General features: G+C 37.1%; 1 protein-coding gene across 3 annotated transcripts in view; it reads right to left on the bottom strand.

Annotated features, from left to right (window-relative positions):
• The window catches only part of OSTN (osteocrin), a 60,795-nt gene extending 42,842 nt beyond the window's left edge, over window positions 1-17,953 (bottom strand). For 2 of the 3 annotated variants that reach the window (XM_084872591.1, XM_084872590.1), the window contains exons 1-3: window positions 16,768-16,834; window positions 4,488-4,586; window positions 3,352-3,566 (exon numbers count right to left, since the gene is read on the bottom strand). In XM_084872591.1, the coding sequence (XP_084728717.1) occupies window positions 3,352-3,566; window positions 4,488-4,586 (314 nt within the window). In that variant the 5' untranslated portion in view covers window positions 16,768-16,834. Of the gene's footprint in view, window positions 1-3,351; window positions 3,567-4,487; window positions 4,587-16,767; window positions 16,835-17,919 lie in introns of those variants that run through there. The other variant, XM_084872592.1, reaches the window with a different exon arrangement.
• Between the last annotated feature and the right edge of the window lie 835 nt (window positions 17,954-18,788).

Genomic DNA, 18,788 nt, shown 5'->3' with positions numbered 1-18,788 from the left:
GAATGTGCAAATTATCTGGGACACTGTCACATCATCACCGTTCAGCAGGGTGGCGGGGCTGTGGGGCCGTAGGGTGGGACTCTGGTCTGGTGCGATTTTGTCCTGTGGCCCCACAGCCACATCCCCAAGGGGACCTGGGGTTTACTAAACTTTACTGGAGCTGCTCCCCACACCCCCACTCCCTGCCCCAGGACTGCGCTGTCCAAAGCAGGGCGCCTGGGCAGCCTCCTGACAGGCAGGCAGCCTGGGAGAGCTGAGTGGGGCTGGTGTACCTGGGAGCCACAGAGGGGCGGGGAGGCTGGAGCCAAGTTCCCAGGGGTCTGAGGAGAGCACCTGACAGGAGCCCATACTGCAAAGAAGGAAGGGGAAGCAGCCACAGGGAGCTCTTCCAATCCCTCTGCACAGATACCTTACTCCAGCTCCCACACCCCCGGGGAGACCGCAGAAGACCCAGCCTTGGGGATAGCTGCAAACCACACCTCTGACTCCCGATCTCTTCTCCAGGGGCACCCGCATCAATAGCACACTGGCGATGACCGGTTAGTGCCCCCTGAGGCACCCGGGGCCCATAGCCCGCTGTAGCCTGGCCCCCTCCACTGAGGTCAGGCATGCCTCTCCTCCCTACAACTCCAGACCTGGGTGGAGGCAGGCCTGAGAGACCCCCGAGGGTCAGACCCATTCCCACCTCCCCCACAGCAGTGGCACCATCTCTGCAGTGGAAGCACACTGAACCTCGCCCGAGACTGTGGCTAACCCTGCCCTCCTAGCTCGCCTGGACCTGCCCTGGTCTGGCCCTTGCCCCACTCCAGAATATTGGAACCCCACTCTGAGCACATACAGCTTTGAAATGGCACCAAGCAGGGAGGTTTGACAGTTACTTTCCCTTTGGCCTCACCGCCTCCCTAGTAGCCCCCTAGCATCCCCTTAGTACCCTCCCTTCCCCCTTGGCCAGTGCCTCCAGGGACAACCATTGCTACAGGGCTGCTGGCCAGAGCCTGCCCCACCAAGGCCTGCAGAGCCTCTGAAAAGCTTCCATAGGTACAGTCCCAGAAAACAATCATGGCCTCCTCCCCTAATCAGCACCTGCTACCTGCAAGGGTACCCGTGGTCTTAAAAATAACAGTCCCTTCCCATTTAGACATCACTTACTTTATGAAACATTTCTAGGTTTATTAGCTCAGAACCTCCTCATGACTACTCAGTGAGGTAGGCAGGGAAGAGATCACAATTCCCATGGTATATGCATATGTATTCAGAAATGAAGCTGAGAGAAAAAGCGTCAAGCCCAGTGGTTCCCAAGGTTCAGCACATGTCCCAAAGGGGGGGCAATTTGATTTTTAAGTGGGGGAAATTTGAGAATGAGTTAACAGTAATTTCTTTTTTTTTTTTTTTTTTTTTTTTTTGCATTTCTTATGGTTCTAGGGGGCCTCATCTACAGCATAGCCTATATAATGAAAGGCTAATAGGCAAATGACTGAATGGTGGAATGACCCGCCACTATGATGTGCACTGACCACCAGGGGGCAGATACTCAACAAAGGAGCTGCCTCATGGTGGTCAGTGTGATCCCACAGGGGGAGCGCAGCAGCAGTGGTGGGAGCCTCTCCCACCTCGTTGGCAATGCTAAGGATGTCTGACTGGTGGCTCAGTGGGTCTAAGCTGTCAGTTGGTTATCCACCCAGGGCTCCAGGACTACGAGAGGGGGAAGGCCAGTCTGAGGGACCCCCACCCCCACCCCAAGTGCATGGATTTCGTGCACTAGGTCTCTAGTCCTATATAATAATCCAGTATAATGAAGAGGTAACTTGCAAATTGACCATCACTCCAACATACAAGATGGCTTCCCCCATGTGGTCAAAGATGCCCCCCCCCATGTGACACAAGATAGCCACCACAAGATGGCCAGTAGGAGAGGGCAGTTTTGGGTGATCAAGCCTGCAGGGGAGGGCAGTTAGGAGCGACCAAGGCTGTAGGGAAGGGAAATTAGGGGTGATTAGGCTGGTAGAGGAGGACAGTTAGGGGCAATTGGACTGGCAGGGAAGCAGGTAGGCATCAATCAGGCTGGCAGGCAGAAGTGGTTAGGGGCAATTAGGCAAGCAGGCAGGTGAGTGGTTGCAAGTCAATAGTCCTGGATTGTGAGAAGGCAGTCAGAGATCCCTCAAAGGGGTCCCAGATTGGAGAGGGTTGTAGTCTGGGCTGAGGGACATATCCACTCCATGCATGAATTTTGTACACCAGGCCTCTAGTATTTATATAAAAACCTTGGTTGTCTCTTTTTTCAATTTTTGTCTTTTATTCTTTGGTAAAAGATCCATTAAATTTAATGGCTTGTCTTTCTTTTGCTTCTTCTCCATGTCCCTAAGCAAATATTTGTTGTAATATCCTTTTATTTCTAGTTAATAGCCATGAAGCAATCACAAACTCATTTTAAATGTTTTATGCTCTCACTATTGTCCCTGAATTATTTGATACTTTTGTGTATCTATGTTGTCAAATTGCACATAATACATGACACTCTTTTTCTTGCAACCATCATTTTGTTTTAATTCTAAAGTTATGCTTGCACCAATTATTATAATAACACTTCTCTATCTATTTTGGTTGCCAGGAGAAACTCATCTAGTAGCTTCCACAGGACATGAGAAAAATATTCCCTAATTTTTATAATAGTTTATTTTTTAGTCTTTATATGTAAAAATTTGTTCAAATGGATATTAAATTCTAGCTAATTTTCCTTTATATCTTCCATCCTGAGCTATGTTAAGTAGATAGAGTATATCTCTAATATAGTCTCTGTATACAACACTTCTTAAATAAAATATTATGTTGAAACTTCAATGTATATTATCTATATATATAAAAGCCTAAGCGACTGGACAACTGAACAACCGAATGACAGGTCAACTGGCTGGTAGCTATGATGTACACTGACCACCAGAAAGCAGACACTCAGTGCAGGAGCTGCCCCCTGGTGGTCAGTGCACTCCCAAGGTGGGAGCGCCACTCAACTGACCAATAGGTGCCAGACACAGGGCTCATGGCTGGCTGCCACAACCTGGAGACCACGGCAGAGCAGCAGCGAGCCTATTGAGCAGTGGAGGCTGCAGGTGCAGTAGGGCCAGGATAAGCAGAAATGGCAGGCAAGAGTGGCTGGTGATATTGGACTGTCGGTTTCAGCCTGATCCTCACAGGCTACGCTGAGGTACCCCACAGGTGCATATAATCTTTATGCAATACATATTTTGTATATATGCATGTATGCTATTATAAATTCATATATACTTATTTACATATAACATTTATGTATTGACTTTCAAAATATTTAGTAGGTGCAAGTGCTCACTTACTTACCTTTGTTTGCCTTTGTGATCCACAGAGCCAGCTGAGAGTCTGTCCAGGGGAGACCCAAAACCAGAGAAGCTCCTTTTCTTCTTTGTTTCGATCACATCATTCTCCAGAGACACAAGTTCATCAAGAAGCATGAGTTTTGCTGCCAGATCAGCTGCTGATTTCTCTTCCCTGGCTGTGGCTGGTGACTGCGCATCTCTGATTCCAACATCAAAAGTCTATCGAGCAAGAAAGGTGATTCTATTCACCTCAAATATGTGTAATCATATGCATTTGACTTTTGCTACATTTACCTGATATACCTGTCATAAAACTTGATTTCTACGGATTTATGATTCAGAGAGACTTTTGAGGGCAAACACGTATGGAGGTGAGGTATACCCAATAGAAATTAAAGAAAAACAACACACACACACACACACACACACACACACACACACACGCACACACAAACACACCCTTAATCAAAGTTCCATGCTCGCCTCTCAAATTTAGTATATTAGCAGATAATTCTTTTGGATTCTTTCCCTGTAACAACTGTATCCTTTATTATCATTCCCACAGCATTGTAGCTATACTTTGATTCTTACAGTCGTTACATTTTCCTTTGTATTGGATTTATTATAATATATTTGTAATGTATATTAGATTGTGAGTAATTTGAGGGTAATGACTATGTCTAATTAGTCTTTTATTGACTCTCTTCAATGCCTACCCCACTATTTTGCTCATAGTTAGTACTTAATAAATTTTACTCATAGTTAGTACTGATAAATTTTTATGGAATTAATTCCATAAACACTAAACTTCATGGTTTTTTTCCCCCCCACCACTCTTATTAATTCAAGCCCTAAGCATTCACTATGTACTGCATTCAAAAATCTAGTAGTCTCTGCCTTCAGGGGATCTACACTTCCATCCGTGTGCTTTATTAACAAATATTAATAAGTATTTACAATGACTCAGAGCTTTCTCAATGACTTTGTTGCCCCATGTAAAATTTCCTGTTTTTTTATTTGTCTTTTGCATATAGTGCCCTTTTGTAGTTCATCCAAGTCATAAAAGTATGTTATTAATACAATAGAAAAGGCTTATCTTAATAGAAAATATATTTGGTCCCTTAAGCTAGTTCCCATTACCTCAGTTGCTGCATCCACTGAGAGCACTTTTCCTGAACTCCACAGGATAAATGTCACAGCCAGGACAAAATGTGCACTTGCCAACCTCCAGTCCAGCATCTAAAGGTCACACACAACAGGGTTAACATTACTCGTTTGGCATGTAATGATAGGAAAACAAAACTCCTATAAAGCATATTACATAGAGGTGATAAATTAAATTATTCAGCTTCTACTAAGCAAAACTTAAATAACAGTTTATAGAAGCTGCCAATCTCTCAGAATGAATTCTATCATGGCTTCATTTCCATGGAAATATAGATTGGAGTTGTACAGCTATAATACTAATTTAATTCAAAGTAACCCCAGTCTGAGAAATCTATCTTGTATAATTTTATTTTTGACTATCTAATCCTGGGATTACAGTCTCATGTACCTAAGGGGAAATGTGTAAAATTGGTCAGGTAGGAAAGAATGATCTGGTGAGGTTTGTGGTGAACCAAGGAGGATATGCTTTGAGTAAAGTCATTTAAATAAAAAATGTCACAGACCCAATATGGAAATATCTTTTATATGTCCTTGATATATATAAGGATTTCTTAAGCAACATTTATATCAAAATTAAAAAATTCTGTACAAGATAAAATAAACAAAATAAAAACAAATTAAAAGTGGAATATATTTTCAAAGCACATAAAAATCAGTTCTTGGAAAATTTAAATAAGTCTGACTAATAAAATTCTACAACTAGACACAAAATTAAGTAACAATGGGCCCAAGTTTATACAGAGACATGTATCTGAAAGTTCAAAGCCTCACTGTTTAGAATAGTAATAAATTAGAATCAAACTAGCAAGGCCTATGTGGCTCAGTGGTTGAGTGTTGACCTATGAACCAGAAAGTCAGGATTCTATTCCTACTCAGGGCACATGCCCAGGTTGCAGGCTTGATCCCCAGTAGGGGGCATACAGAAGACAGCCAAATGGTGTTGATGTTTCTCTCTCATAGATGTTTCTATCTTTCTCTTCCTCTCCTTCCCTCTCTCTCTAAAAATCAATAAAAAACATACTTAAAAAAAATTAGAATTAACCACACTAACTTACTGAAGAGGAAATGGATTCATCAATTGAGGTATATTCCTAGCATGGACTTAAAGCAAATTAGTTAAACATGCATCTATCTGCTGTTAAATAACCTAAATATTATATGGATTTCAAAAATACAGTTTTGGGGGAAATTAGATTTTATAGAACATTACATATAGCATACTACCATTTGCCTAAACGGGCCGTACAAAAAATAATTCCACACGTTTAGAGATCTATATATATAATTAAAGTGTAAACCAATGGAATTTGATTCATGACTATGATTGCCTCTGGGGAGAGTGAGGAGCAAATAAGCTTATGAAGGAAACATAAGGCACTTAGCATAGATATGTGTGAAAATATTACATTTGTTAATTCTGTGTGGTAAGCACAAAAATGTGTCATTTATACATTTATGACTTTTTTACATTAAAAACCATTATAACATCCATTTAAAGCGTGTGTCTATGGTCTATATCAGACCCATTGGCTGTCGGTTTGGCCACTGGTAATGGGGGAGGGAAGATCCCGGGCTGCAAGTTACTACAGAATAGGTTTGCCTTGCCACCTTGTATGGTACTGCGAAGTCTCCCAGTCCACCTTTATGAATGGACCTCAGTAAACTCCTATTTCCCTTAAAAAATAATTTAGAGAGAAAAAAAAAAGTGTTCTAGGATGGATCTGAACAACCGGGTCTCATTTTCGCTTCAGTGTTAGTGTGACCGTGAGAGTGTACTATTTAACCTACCTGAGCTTTATTTTCCATTCTTGTGAAGTGAGGAGTAATTATCACTTCAAAAGAGCTTTGAGAGAGTTGTATTCATTCATGTATAACCTCTTTATTTCATATAGTATTTATAGTTTGTAAGTGAAAGAACATATATGAGATATTAATAAATATGTCTCTAGTAAACTACATTCTCTTTGGTAGGACCCAAGATTTTCTTTATGACTCTTCCTTAAAATATTGTTACTATCTACTAAATATTGTAGATTTTAGTAATAAATGTATGTTGGAGAAAATAGGCAAGTAAGTGTTTTATATAGACAGAGTAGCATCTGTATTAACCATGCCTGTATATATATATACATATATATATATATACTTAAAGCGAAGATAAAATACTTTAGCTTTGTTCTTAATACTTATTTGTCAAACATAATCTTAATTTTCATGTAATGTAATCTAAACTAGTTCTTCATTATATCTCCAATTGATCTACTTTGAAATCTTGTCACACAATGTTAGTCACAACTGCTTCTCTGTATTCTGCCCATTCTCTGTAAATTCTGTGTTCTCTTCCTAAAAAGCTGATATTTGAACTGAGTTTTATGGTAAGTATAAAAACAATAAATCATGATTATATCCCTATATTGAGACACTAGAAAAATAACAAGAAAGAACTCAACAGATCTGGTAAAAATATCAACCCAAAACTGCATTATCTATTCCTTAAAAAAAAAAAAAAATCAAGCACTAAATAACATTTCCCGCCCTCTGATTTTGTTATCTCTTTGATTTTCCTGAAAAAAAAAGGAAGATATATTAAAAACATGACTATTTTAAAAATTAGTTCATATTTCTGGCATCTCTCTCTCTTTAAAATAGTTCTCTCATTCAATCAAAGATAAACCACAATTGTGATGTTTTCCTTCCTCATTTTTTTTATCATGTTAAAAACAGGTTACAAAGTATAAAATTGCCCAATTTTATAAGCCTTTCCATGTGGATTTCCTTTAACTATTTTTATGCACATTTTCCTAACCTGGTTTCTCCATTTCTGCGATCTTATAAATGGCACAGGATGACTGGTGTTTACCATATTGATGATTATGTCTGAGGCATATATTTTTGTGCTTGGGTATATATAGGAAAAAAGTCCTAATGTATCATCTTACAGATAACCACATCCTGATTATTTGGATAGGGAGATGTAAAAATAAATGCAGAGTTTAAATACACACATTTAATGGTTTAAAGCCATGCTTGTAGCCAGTTACCCGAAAGGCCAAGTTCCTAAATATGGCATTTGGTACACTAATGAAAACAAACACCCTGGCACCTGCCACACAAAAGACATTTGATTAACTAGTTGAAACTTGATTGCTACAAAATTAGAAACAGAGGAAATTATAGGGAGGTAAGGAAAAGACTAGGTTCAGCTCCATTTCCCTATTTTGTTGATAGTGGATAAATATAGCCTATGATTTAAAAATGTGCTCTGTCCCATGTATACTCCAGATCACAGAAAAAAACACTCATAGGATGTTCATTGTGTGACAGCGAAGTGGAAGTGTTTGCAATTTTTTTCAGTACACCAATAATTTTTTAGTAATATTTGAATATTTCTTTGGGTATGAGGAGCTGTAAAAGACAATGGACATGAGATCTGCCTTAAGATTTGGTGTGTACTTCATTCATTTTTAGCTAATTAGTCTCTAATGTACATTTTCACTTTTTAGATAATATCACTGAATAAACAAACATATCACACTGTGGAACAACTTAACCTTTGTGTCAAAAACACTGCACATTTAAGAATTTATATTCTGAAGGGATCATCTGATATGTAACTGGAGTGGTACTGGAGGGAGCAAGGGTGTGTGTGTGTGAAATTTGATCATTTAAGTTTGGGAAATAGCATATACTGAATATTCCTTTAGAACATTGATAGATAGTGCAGGGACATATAAAATCTTTGAAAGTTTAGTAGCAAAGGAGTTGACTTCATTGTATTTAAAACAGCATTACATGAGAATTTTGTTAAAATGAAGGAAGATTTTTTATTATTGAGAATCAGTTCTGGAGTGAGTCATTGTTATTGTAAAAAAAATTATTCAGTGAGTTGCAGCAGCTAAAGACTGAGAATCACTGACCTAAAAACCAAAGAACTGGGATGAAGGATTAAGCTAAAAAAGAGAAGCAACATTAGCCAGATCTGATCTAATGAACTTTTTAACTAAAAACTTTTTTTAAAAAACTTCACCTGAGGACATGCTTTTTATTAATTTTAGAGAGGAAGAGAGAGAGAGAGAGAGAGAGAGAGAGAGAGAGAGAGAGAGAGAGAGAGAGAGAGAGAGAGAGAGAAACATCAATGTCAGAGTGAAACATCAATAAGCTGCCTCCTATGCCCTTAACCTGGCTATGTGTCCTAACTGGGATTGAACCAAAAAACTTTCAGTGTACCGGATGGTACTTCAACCAACTGAGCCACACTGGCCAGGGCTTAACTAAAACCTTTTAAACTATCTATCTTTGAAGGCTAGAGTTGAAGAAAACAAAATTACTCAAGTGATTAAGGAAATTTATCTTCAATAGTATCTGACTTATAGATAGCAGATTTAACCCAGGCACTCATAAGAAGACTAAGTTTTGGAGTGAATCTTGATAACTTTTGAAATTATTTTCCCTATATTTTTTATTAGAAATATTCAAAATATACTCTATTTGTCCCTATTTTCAACAAACCTAAAAATAAAGGGCTCAATGATAAAGTACTTAGTGGTAATTTAAATTACTTCTCTTCCCACTTTGACAGAGCATAGGAGTTTAAGTGAGATATAACAGGACATGCTATAACTGGCCCCAAGTTCAGACACTAGGCAATGACCATTTAGGCCTGTCCACGGCACTGCCCACAATCTTCTTACTCTGAAAATGATGATGGTCTTGCCCAGCTGGTGTGGCTAAGTGGTTGAGCATTGACCTATACAGCAAGAGGTCACTGGTTTGATTCCAGGTCAGGGCACATGCCCCAGTTTTGGGCTCAATCCCCCTTTTAAATACTTCAAAAATGAAGGCTTTCAGCCAATGAATTCAATGTAAGAAAATTACGTCAGTAGAGTGCATGCAGGAGGCAACCAAACAATGATTTTCATCATTGATGTTTTGATCTCTCCTTCTCCCTCTCTCTTTCCCTCTTCTTCCTCTCTGAAATCAATAAAAACATTTAAAAAAATGATCTTCTAGATAAGGGGCAAATCAGCTTGGACTCTAAGTAAATCTGTAAAACAGAGTATGCTCTTCAGTACATCCTTTACCCTGTTACCCAGGCCTTTTTTATATAGAGAAAAGCAGTAGGGATAGTAGATAACAGAGTCTATTTTTTTATTTTATTTAAAAAGAGGGCTTAAAAGGGTCTATGCTTAACACAAAGTCTGTATGGCTTGTGGTAATAGAAAGAGACCTGACTTAAGATTTCTGAGAGTCAGGGACTGCCTTGGCTTGGGGGCTATATCACTGTATGATTTTAAGTTTAAATTTCTTTCATAGACTGAGTAAAATAACTGACCTACAAAGTTGCTTTTTAGTCTGTTGGTAAATCTGGCTCCTTTCTGTTCTAAGTGCAGACACTGTAAGTAATGATAAGTGGAGGTGAATGTTTAGCTACAATAGAAAAACCTTTGTATTGTCCCTCAAGTCAGCCGTGTCTGTGTATACTATTGCATGTAGGTCTTGACATAAATATGTTTCTCTTGAATATCTACCCAACAAGAGGACCTCCAAATCATTCATTGTAAGGTATCATTTATGGTAAGTGATTCCATTTTATAAATGTATTTTAAGAAAGAAGAAATGCTACCAATTAAATTATAACATACTATCAAGTATAAGGCATCCTAATTTCAGAAATGTTAAACCTACATCAGAATGAATGAAATAGGATATATCTATTTTTTCCCAATGTTTATTTGTTTTTTCACATTTTTTGTCATCATGCTTAAGTCAATTCCTCCACATTTTTAAAACAAAATTTGTTGGAGCTGAGATGCCAGACTTCACAGTGTTCTATTATATTCCTCAGACAAAGAAAGGATAGTATAACATTTAATGTATTATCAGGTAAAAATTTTAAAATCACATAATTGATATTAAAAATTTTAAATATTTTATTGAATTCTTATTCTACTGCATTTAGAGTTAACAGTCTATTAAGATAAAATGATCATTTAAATTTTTTCACAGTAATCACAAATAATAGTATTAATGGATATAAAAATTAGTTGATACAAAATAGGAGTGTTTGATAAAAGGAATTTTCAGCTATCTAAAACCACCAACAAACTTCTATATACACCCATATTTTATACAATGTTACTCCAAAATTCTTCTTTAGATATACTAATAAGTACTTACAAATGAAAGTCAGTCAATGCCTAGGTATTCAACATAAGAAAATTACTTCTGTGATGGTTAGGAAAAAAAACTCAGAATTGAGTTGAAGAATAGGGATGTGTCCTTGTGTTATTTATGGGCCAGGTAATGTTGAACAAGATGCATAAACTGTCATCTATTTAATAAAACTCACTTTATGAATTCCCAAAATTTAAATTGATTATAGTTCATTTAAAAATTACATAATTAATTTACAAAGAGCATAAATTATGGTTTTGCCTTAGGTTTTCCAAATAAGAGCAATACAAATACTTAATATATTCACTAAAATATATAGATATACATCATCTGTATAAAAGCACCTCATAATTTTTCTTCGTAAATATTTTATCACAGGTAAAAACTTTTCAGTGGGAACTCTGAATTGTGCATGAAAACATTGTGTAAACTTTAAGGTAATGTGGAAAGATTAATGACATGGTATAAAAGTCATTATTACTGAGCTGAAGGCAGGTCTTTGAAGCCAACTCCTTCCAGGGAACATAAAATGCATACTCAACAACCATCCAGGGAATTCGGGGCCGCTTATTGAGACAACTGGCAAAATGTATGTTAAACAACCAAGAGGATGCGGTACAATTTGACATTATCCAGACTACCTTGGTATTTCAATGAATGATGTGAAAGAGAGTTGTTGCTAGTTTCCTTTGATGAGGAAGCAACCAGGTGCTTGAGATAGTAGCTGGAAAGCAGAGGGGAGGATTTTGCGGGCTCTTTATTGGCGCTGCTATTCCACACCTTTAGTGAAACCGGCTCCACCAACAAGCGAACTGAGTGTGAGTGTGGCACTTAGGACTTTAGAAGCAGGGGCATGAGTTTTAGATCCTTATAAACTCAAATAAGAAGTTCAAAATCACTGAGGATTCCATCTAAGAGCAACTGAATTACAACTTGTAGCCTCCGTCAAAGCCATACACATCACCTATATCAGCCACACAAAAATACATCTGAGAAATACTCATGGGCTTAGCCCTTTATTTAAAAGTCTCTTTGTGAAATGTGTTATTTTCTGTACATTGTGTGATGGTCATCTTGCTGTATGTGATGAGGATGATCCTGAAAGGAAGGTGACACTGACAAATTTAACATTTCCAGTTTTTATTTTTTTAATTAAAATGTCAGGAATGAGTCCTCTCCCATTTCTCATTGCTCTTCAATTGGCAGTAGGAAATTTTCCAAAGCCACAAAGTCATTTAGGAGAAGAGCCAGAACAACAATTTACGTTTTCAAACACTGAAGTATAAAGCATTTTTCCATCCCCAAAACAAGTTGCTTATAGAGTAAAATGTCTAAGGAGGAAATGTTCCTAATGTGGAAGACACCTGTGTTTTAAAATGACTTTCCCTGAATGATACAAAGCAGGAAAATGATAATTTATTATGATACATGTGTTAACTACTTTCATTCTCTTTGGCACCATTTTCATTCTTTTATAGACACTATTGCCTTCCAAAATTGTAAAGTTTTGAGGTTTTTCTCCATTTGGAATTTTCAATAATTTAAGAAGGCAGAAACCTACAATGACACTTTAAAAGAAGATCTCATTATTTAAAAGCCCGGGTATGCATGTTTAGCAAAGTGTTTAGTTGTCAATGTCAACTCTTTCAGGGTAAGAATGATGTCATGCTCACCAGTGTGTTTTAGCAATTAATAGCATGTCTGCTATAGAGTCAACCTTATTTTGAATAAATGCATAGAGCAGCCGTATATGGTGGTAAACAGGAATGCAGGGCAGATATTAACATTCCTGTTTTATTGATATGGAAACTAAAGCTTAGAGGAGATTTGCCCAACTTTTTTACCTACAGCAAAATCCCAGTATGTCAATTAATGTTTCACATGGCAGATTCTCATTCTAATGAAAGGGACTTGCATCAATATTCCCTGGTAATTATCCCAATATAGTTTATGATTTCTCCTTATCAAACATCCATTTATGTTGAGATCCCTGGATTATTATTGTAACCTAGAAATAGAAAATAATTTGTATGATTGTATACAGCCCTGGTAAGGGCATTTGTTGTTTAACTCTAATTTTAAATAAAAGGGAAAAAAAACCATATAATCTTTTAAACTATGGAAAGAAAAAGCTGGTAGAGCTGCACATGGCATGCTGCTTGGCCATTTGATGTGCAGGCAATTTTTCTGTGGTAGCAAAAGGCTTTCAAAGGGATAAGTTGGATGAATGCAGATAAATAAGGCATAGTAAGCCTCAGGATGATGTGGAATGTCACTACTGCCTTCACCCTTCTGCCCACTCTGTACTTAGATATAATATTTAATTAAATACTGATGAATATTTTAATTATACTAAACTAACCAATATAATCCATGAAAAATACTCTTTAAAATGTAAATGAAGGGACAAAACTATAAATTTTATAATAATAACAGGATGCATTTATTATATCAGTATGCACTGTATAGCAGATGTCAGGGGCGTAAAAGTGAGTAAGACACTCTCCCTGTTGCTCACAGCCTGGTGGGGGTAGAAGCCCCTGTTATTTCCCTGCCAGGGATTTCCTCCTCCAAATATTCCTGGAATGTTTCATTTCCTTCAAGCACAATTTTTGTATGTAACTTTTTAAAAAAAGTATTTGCAAGTATTCATCTATCTCCTTTTGTCCTCATAACAGTCATGTTTGACCTGTAAGGAAAATATTCTAATTACATTGTTTTAATAAATGAACTGACACAACTTGGGTTGCTTTAAAACTCTAGCTTCCTAACTTTAGGTAATATGTGGGTACTTTCCAGCACAATACAGTGAATAGGCAGAAAAACACTGATTGGTCCTGAAGGTACAGAGACCTGGGTCTGATTCCTGACTTGGTTTCTTTGCTTCTCTGGTTTAATATCTTTATTGGGAAAATGGGGCAAAGACTTACTCTGTAGGTTTATTGTAAGGATTAGAAATAATATAGGCAAAGTGATGGGCACAAAGTAGTTTTTCAATAAATAATAGCTGCCATCCTGGTACTGCTTTGTGAGTATAACAACTTTTCAACTTTTTTACATATTTTTATGGAAAAAAAAGAGAAAATCTTTGTTATCCATGTTCATTTTAAGGAACAAAGTTAATCTTTGGAATCTAGAATTATGGTAAAGTGATAGAAAATTAGATTTAATATAGAAAATAATATTGAGTAGGGAAAGGAAATTTCACTAAAGAGACTTATAAGTGGCAATTACTGTATTTCACATTGCAGTATATTACACATTGTCATTAACTGCAGCCATGATTGTTCTATTAAAACATTAGCATACAACTATAGAGAATATCATGATGGGAAGAAAACGAAGGGAAGAAATCTCAGTTACACCCAAAACATAATTATGTTTCAAGCTCTAATTAATGAAAGTGAATATTTAGTTGAATTTTTTTTGAATTTTAATATAATTTATATGAAATTTATTTTTATTCAACAATGCACTATATGTCTTTATCAATCTCACTTTTAAAAAGTCACTTATTATGTTGTGAGATTCATGATTTTTACAGTTTCTGTAATCCTAAGTGTATAGCATGGTCAGGATTACGTCAGGAAAGCAGAGCCGCCATGAGCCTTATGGGAAATAAGGACTTTGCAACAGGAACTACACTTTACAAAGAAAGGGAGCAGCTAGGAGGGGATGGGCTGTGAAGGAAGCCAAGGCAGAGAGCACATTACTTTCCAGTCTTCTTTTAAGACCTGGTGTGGAGGGAAGGTCAGAGCTCACAGGGAAATGTGACCACCAACACATGGCCCCAAGAAGCCACAGCTATGACTCGTGGGTCAGCAGTCAGGGTGCCGTGGTGGGCTGGGTCATATTTTAAAGGTGCATCCCCCCCCTTCCCCATATATTGAGACTTACATGTCATAGAAATACAGAGTTTTAGAAAGGACGGGGTTCTCATTAGAAATTGTCAAGTTTTGTTTTTTAATAAATATATTTTACAGAGAGAAAGGGAGAGGGATAGAGAGCTAGAAACATCTATCAGAGAGAAACTTCGATCATCTGCCTCCTGCACACCCCCTATTGGGGATGTGCCCACAACCAAGGTACATGCTCTTGACCGGAATCAAACCCTTCAGTCCGCAGGCTGACACTCTATCCACTGAGCCAAACCAGTTTCGGCAGAAATTGTCAAGTTTAAACCCTCAATAGATGAAAAGAGTGAGATTCAAAGACAATGAACTTGCCCAAGGGAGAGGATATGGGGAGAGATATAAAAGAGATATGAGGATGAAGAAGAGGAGGGAGCAGGTGCTGAGGACGGAGCTGATGGGACATCCACAGGAAGAAAGTGTAAGGCTGGGCAACAGCTAGTTCAAGCCAACCAAGAAACTGGCAATTAATGGCAGTTGATGCTAACCACTGCTGCAGAGGTAACCTGGGAATTATTTGGAGAAAAGAGAGAAGGGCTCAGCTAAAAAATAAAATGCCTTTATTCAGAGAGATCTTCAAGCACCTGGGAGCTGGCCTGGGTGGAGGTGTGTCCAGGGCTAGGAGACTACTTTTACTGAGGGAAAAGGGATCCCTAGGAGGTTAGGCGAAAGCTGGTGAAGTCAGAACTGAGATTAGTAGTGCTTCCTAACCAAAGCTTGTGCTCCTCCCATGGAACCATTGAATCTAAACAATAGTTGTCCGGTGAGTAGGGATCAAAGAAGATGAACTGTTGACAAGGAGGTTAAATTAGATGATGTCTAAAGATTAGTCCCAAGATCCTGCTATCTGGGTGCTTATTCTCTAACATAGGAAAATTGCTGATATGGGAGCTTCCCCAGAACATTATTCAGCCTCACTCTATGTTTAAGGCTTTCCTGAAGTTGCAAAACTGCATAGTGACAGTGCTGGGCTAATATTTTGGAACTGCTTACTTTGAGTTCTATTCCTTTAAGACAAGCTCAATTAATCTAACTTTATTATACAACTGTTAAAATTATGGAAAGAATTTGAACAAGAAGTTGAAATTATAGCCCCTAATGTCCCAAACAAACTCTACTAAACATATATACTTCTCTTATTTCTGTGATTTGTTACAGAAGAATCAGTTCAAAACCCTGGAAAATGAGGAAGAGAACACAAATATCAACCTTAAATACCTTAAATAATTTACTTAATGAAACCATGGTGCGATTAACTTATAAAAAGGAGACTTGAATTCATAACTACTGGAATCTCACCTTAACAAAAATTCTATGATTGCTGCAGGGTAAGTGCCAAAGTTAAGAGGAGACACAAAAAATGCCTGATATTTTTGGGGAGACAATTAAGTACAATCCTATCAAATCTACAGCCTATAGGGACATTAAAATCATTATAGATCATTATAGAAATTTCTAGAAAAATAACTCAGAAACAAATAATCACATTTATGAATCTATAGAATCTATTAATGTAATTTGAGTGGACAGTAGTTTGCATTGCTAAACTGCATTTATAGAATGTACAGTGTTTCCACAGAACAAACCTTGAAACAAAATCTTAACTTTGTTCTTAAACAGAACTCAAATATATGTTTCAGATTAACTTTCAATTCAATCATTTAATAGCCAAAGCACTTCAGCAAATACTGAAGAATAAGAAGAAAACCGTAGGATAATTTAGGTTTAAATAATGTAGAACTTAATTTAGAGATGTTTCCTTGACTCCAATTTTGATAGAAATAAAGATAAGAACAGTTCTCTTTTATACATTAAAACATTTCCTAACACTGGACATATTTTATGGAAGTAAACTAATACTATTAACATACATATAGAAACAACATTTTGAGTTTCCTTTCTCTTTGTCTTGAAATGGAATATAAATGCCCAAAAATCATGTAATAAATGTGAAATGTCTGAGCAAACAATTAACTCCACCTAAAGTTTGCATTACAAAATTATCTTAGATTTTCTACTCATTTTAGAGATGAAAATATTACCCCCAAAACATTTCTAATTTTAACAAAATCAAAATATAACCAAAACATTTGAGAAGATATAAGATTTTAAAGTAGCTAAAAGGAGAAAAATCCTTAAAATTTTATCAGTTTTTATGTCTAACTTACCTTGTGAAAAGTCAGGAGATTCTAACTTTAGAGTCCTGCCTGTGCAGTTTCTCCCAAACTCAGTCCTGATGGTGAGTTTTCTCTCTGAGTTTTTATAGTCTCAGTTATACACCCCTTACTCCAATCCCTGCCTTTGCTTTCTCTTACATCATTTCTACAGATTTTCCACTGAATATTTTCCCAAGCCTCTTTTCAATCTCTCTTTCTTCCCTCCTCCTATTCTCTCTCTTCATATTTATTATATCTATTGCTTTGATCATGGCATTTTAGTAAAAAAAAGGGATTTGGGGCTCTGGAAAATTTAAGTATACATTTAGTATTGTGTATTCAGCCTCAGACCCATCACCTCTTCCTGAAGTTTTCATCCAGCTCAGATAATTACAAATCATATTTTGGAAGTACATTGCACTAAGATTTGTTTTTTTAAAAATCGCTAGGGCATTTCAAACTAAGATTTTGGGAGATTACCATCGGAAACCCAAACTGATTTATTGTTGTATGTTTTGGACCCTTAAATTAAAGGCTGATCTATGGTGAGCAGTTTCAGCTCTGTCAGGTGAACAGCGCTGTGTCCGTGGAACTGACAGCTACTTCGTAATTAACATTGCTATCCTGGGACGCTGTCACTAACAAACCTAAAAATACTGAACTGCGACATGTGGGCTATAAATGCAGACGCTGTGATCATTCTTATCTTGTTCTTGTTGTCTAGTATTTTAATTTCCTTTTAATCAAAACATCCCCTGACTCTGTCTGAAACTTTTCTTCATTCCGGTTCCCTACTAACCCTTTATGCAACTTCACATACACAAATTGCAGAACAGTGCTGCTAAGTCCTAAAGGTAGTATGCTAATGTATGAGATCATCATTAGCTCATCTGTCTCACCAGCAGCTCCCCATTTGACAGATAAAGAAACTGAGGCTCGATAAACTAAATGACTTTATGAGATCACACAGCTAGAAGTTGTAGCAGAGCCAGATTTCAAATACAGATCTTAATTCCGTATCCAGTTCTTTTCCCACAACTTAATCCTGTCTCACTATTTAAAAAGCTAGAAGAGAGAATCCAAACCATATTATGTTTTTGCACAAATAGAAATAAATTTGTTCTTTTTGGTTTTGCTTAAAAAGCCATTTCAAATTCTACTCACCAGTGTAGGAACTATTACATGGTTAATTTGGATCTCGATGGGGAACTGACCGGAACACACTTGAATTGGTGGGGACAGTAAAATGCTTCATTTTTATGAAGGGTTTCCAGGGATAACATATGTCTCAACAAGCTTGAAATCTGAGTAGTTGGCAGCAATAGTTCACAAGTCAAGATAAAAATATAGCTTAATTGTGGACTCATGTTTAGACATTACTGCCATAAAATGATTATGTTAGCTTGAATCCACATGATGGAAAACTCTCAATATAGATTTAACGGATACATCATAATGCTACCAGAAGCCAATATTCTTGACGTACCTTCCACCCTTATTTGAAATGCCTCCCTCAGCATGCTGACAAGTGATATCTGTGGCTGATTTATTCCAGAACTGTCCCTGCTTAGACAGTCCAAAGATTCCACCCTATTTGTGGATTTTGTTGACCTAATTCAAAACTTTGACTTAACTGTTCTGCAGCGGCAGAAATAGTAACAGTTTATTCCAGGAACAAAACCATGGTATATTTAAGCCATTCATAAAGAGTTCTGCACATTATACACCCCTATGTAAATTACTTATGCGTTTGTACATAATAGAAAAATTCTGTTTTCTTAAAAAAAGAGGGTAGGAATGGAACCATGTGAAAAAAATTGAGACGACAGTAATGGATGGGAGAGACTGAAATGAGAAAGAGAAAAAATATTAATGAAAAGTTTTTCAGTTAGTGTAGCATCATTTCACTCTCCTAACAGCCTTGCCAAGAAAGTATCATCATTCATATGCAATAGATGAAAAAGTAAAAGCTCAAATATGTGTAAAATGACTCGCCCAAGTGCTCCACAGCTTTAAAACGACAGGACCAGGAG

This window comes from Pipistrellus hanaki, assembly GCF_964339955.1.
Source record: "Pipistrellus hanaki genome assembly, chromosome: 2".
Lineage (NCBI taxonomy): Eukaryota > Metazoa > Chordata > Mammalia > Chiroptera > Vespertilionidae > Pipistrellus > Pipistrellus hanaki.
The sequence above is the reverse complement of the archived record's forward strand: the minus strand, read 5'-3'. Positions and strand labels throughout refer to the sequence as shown.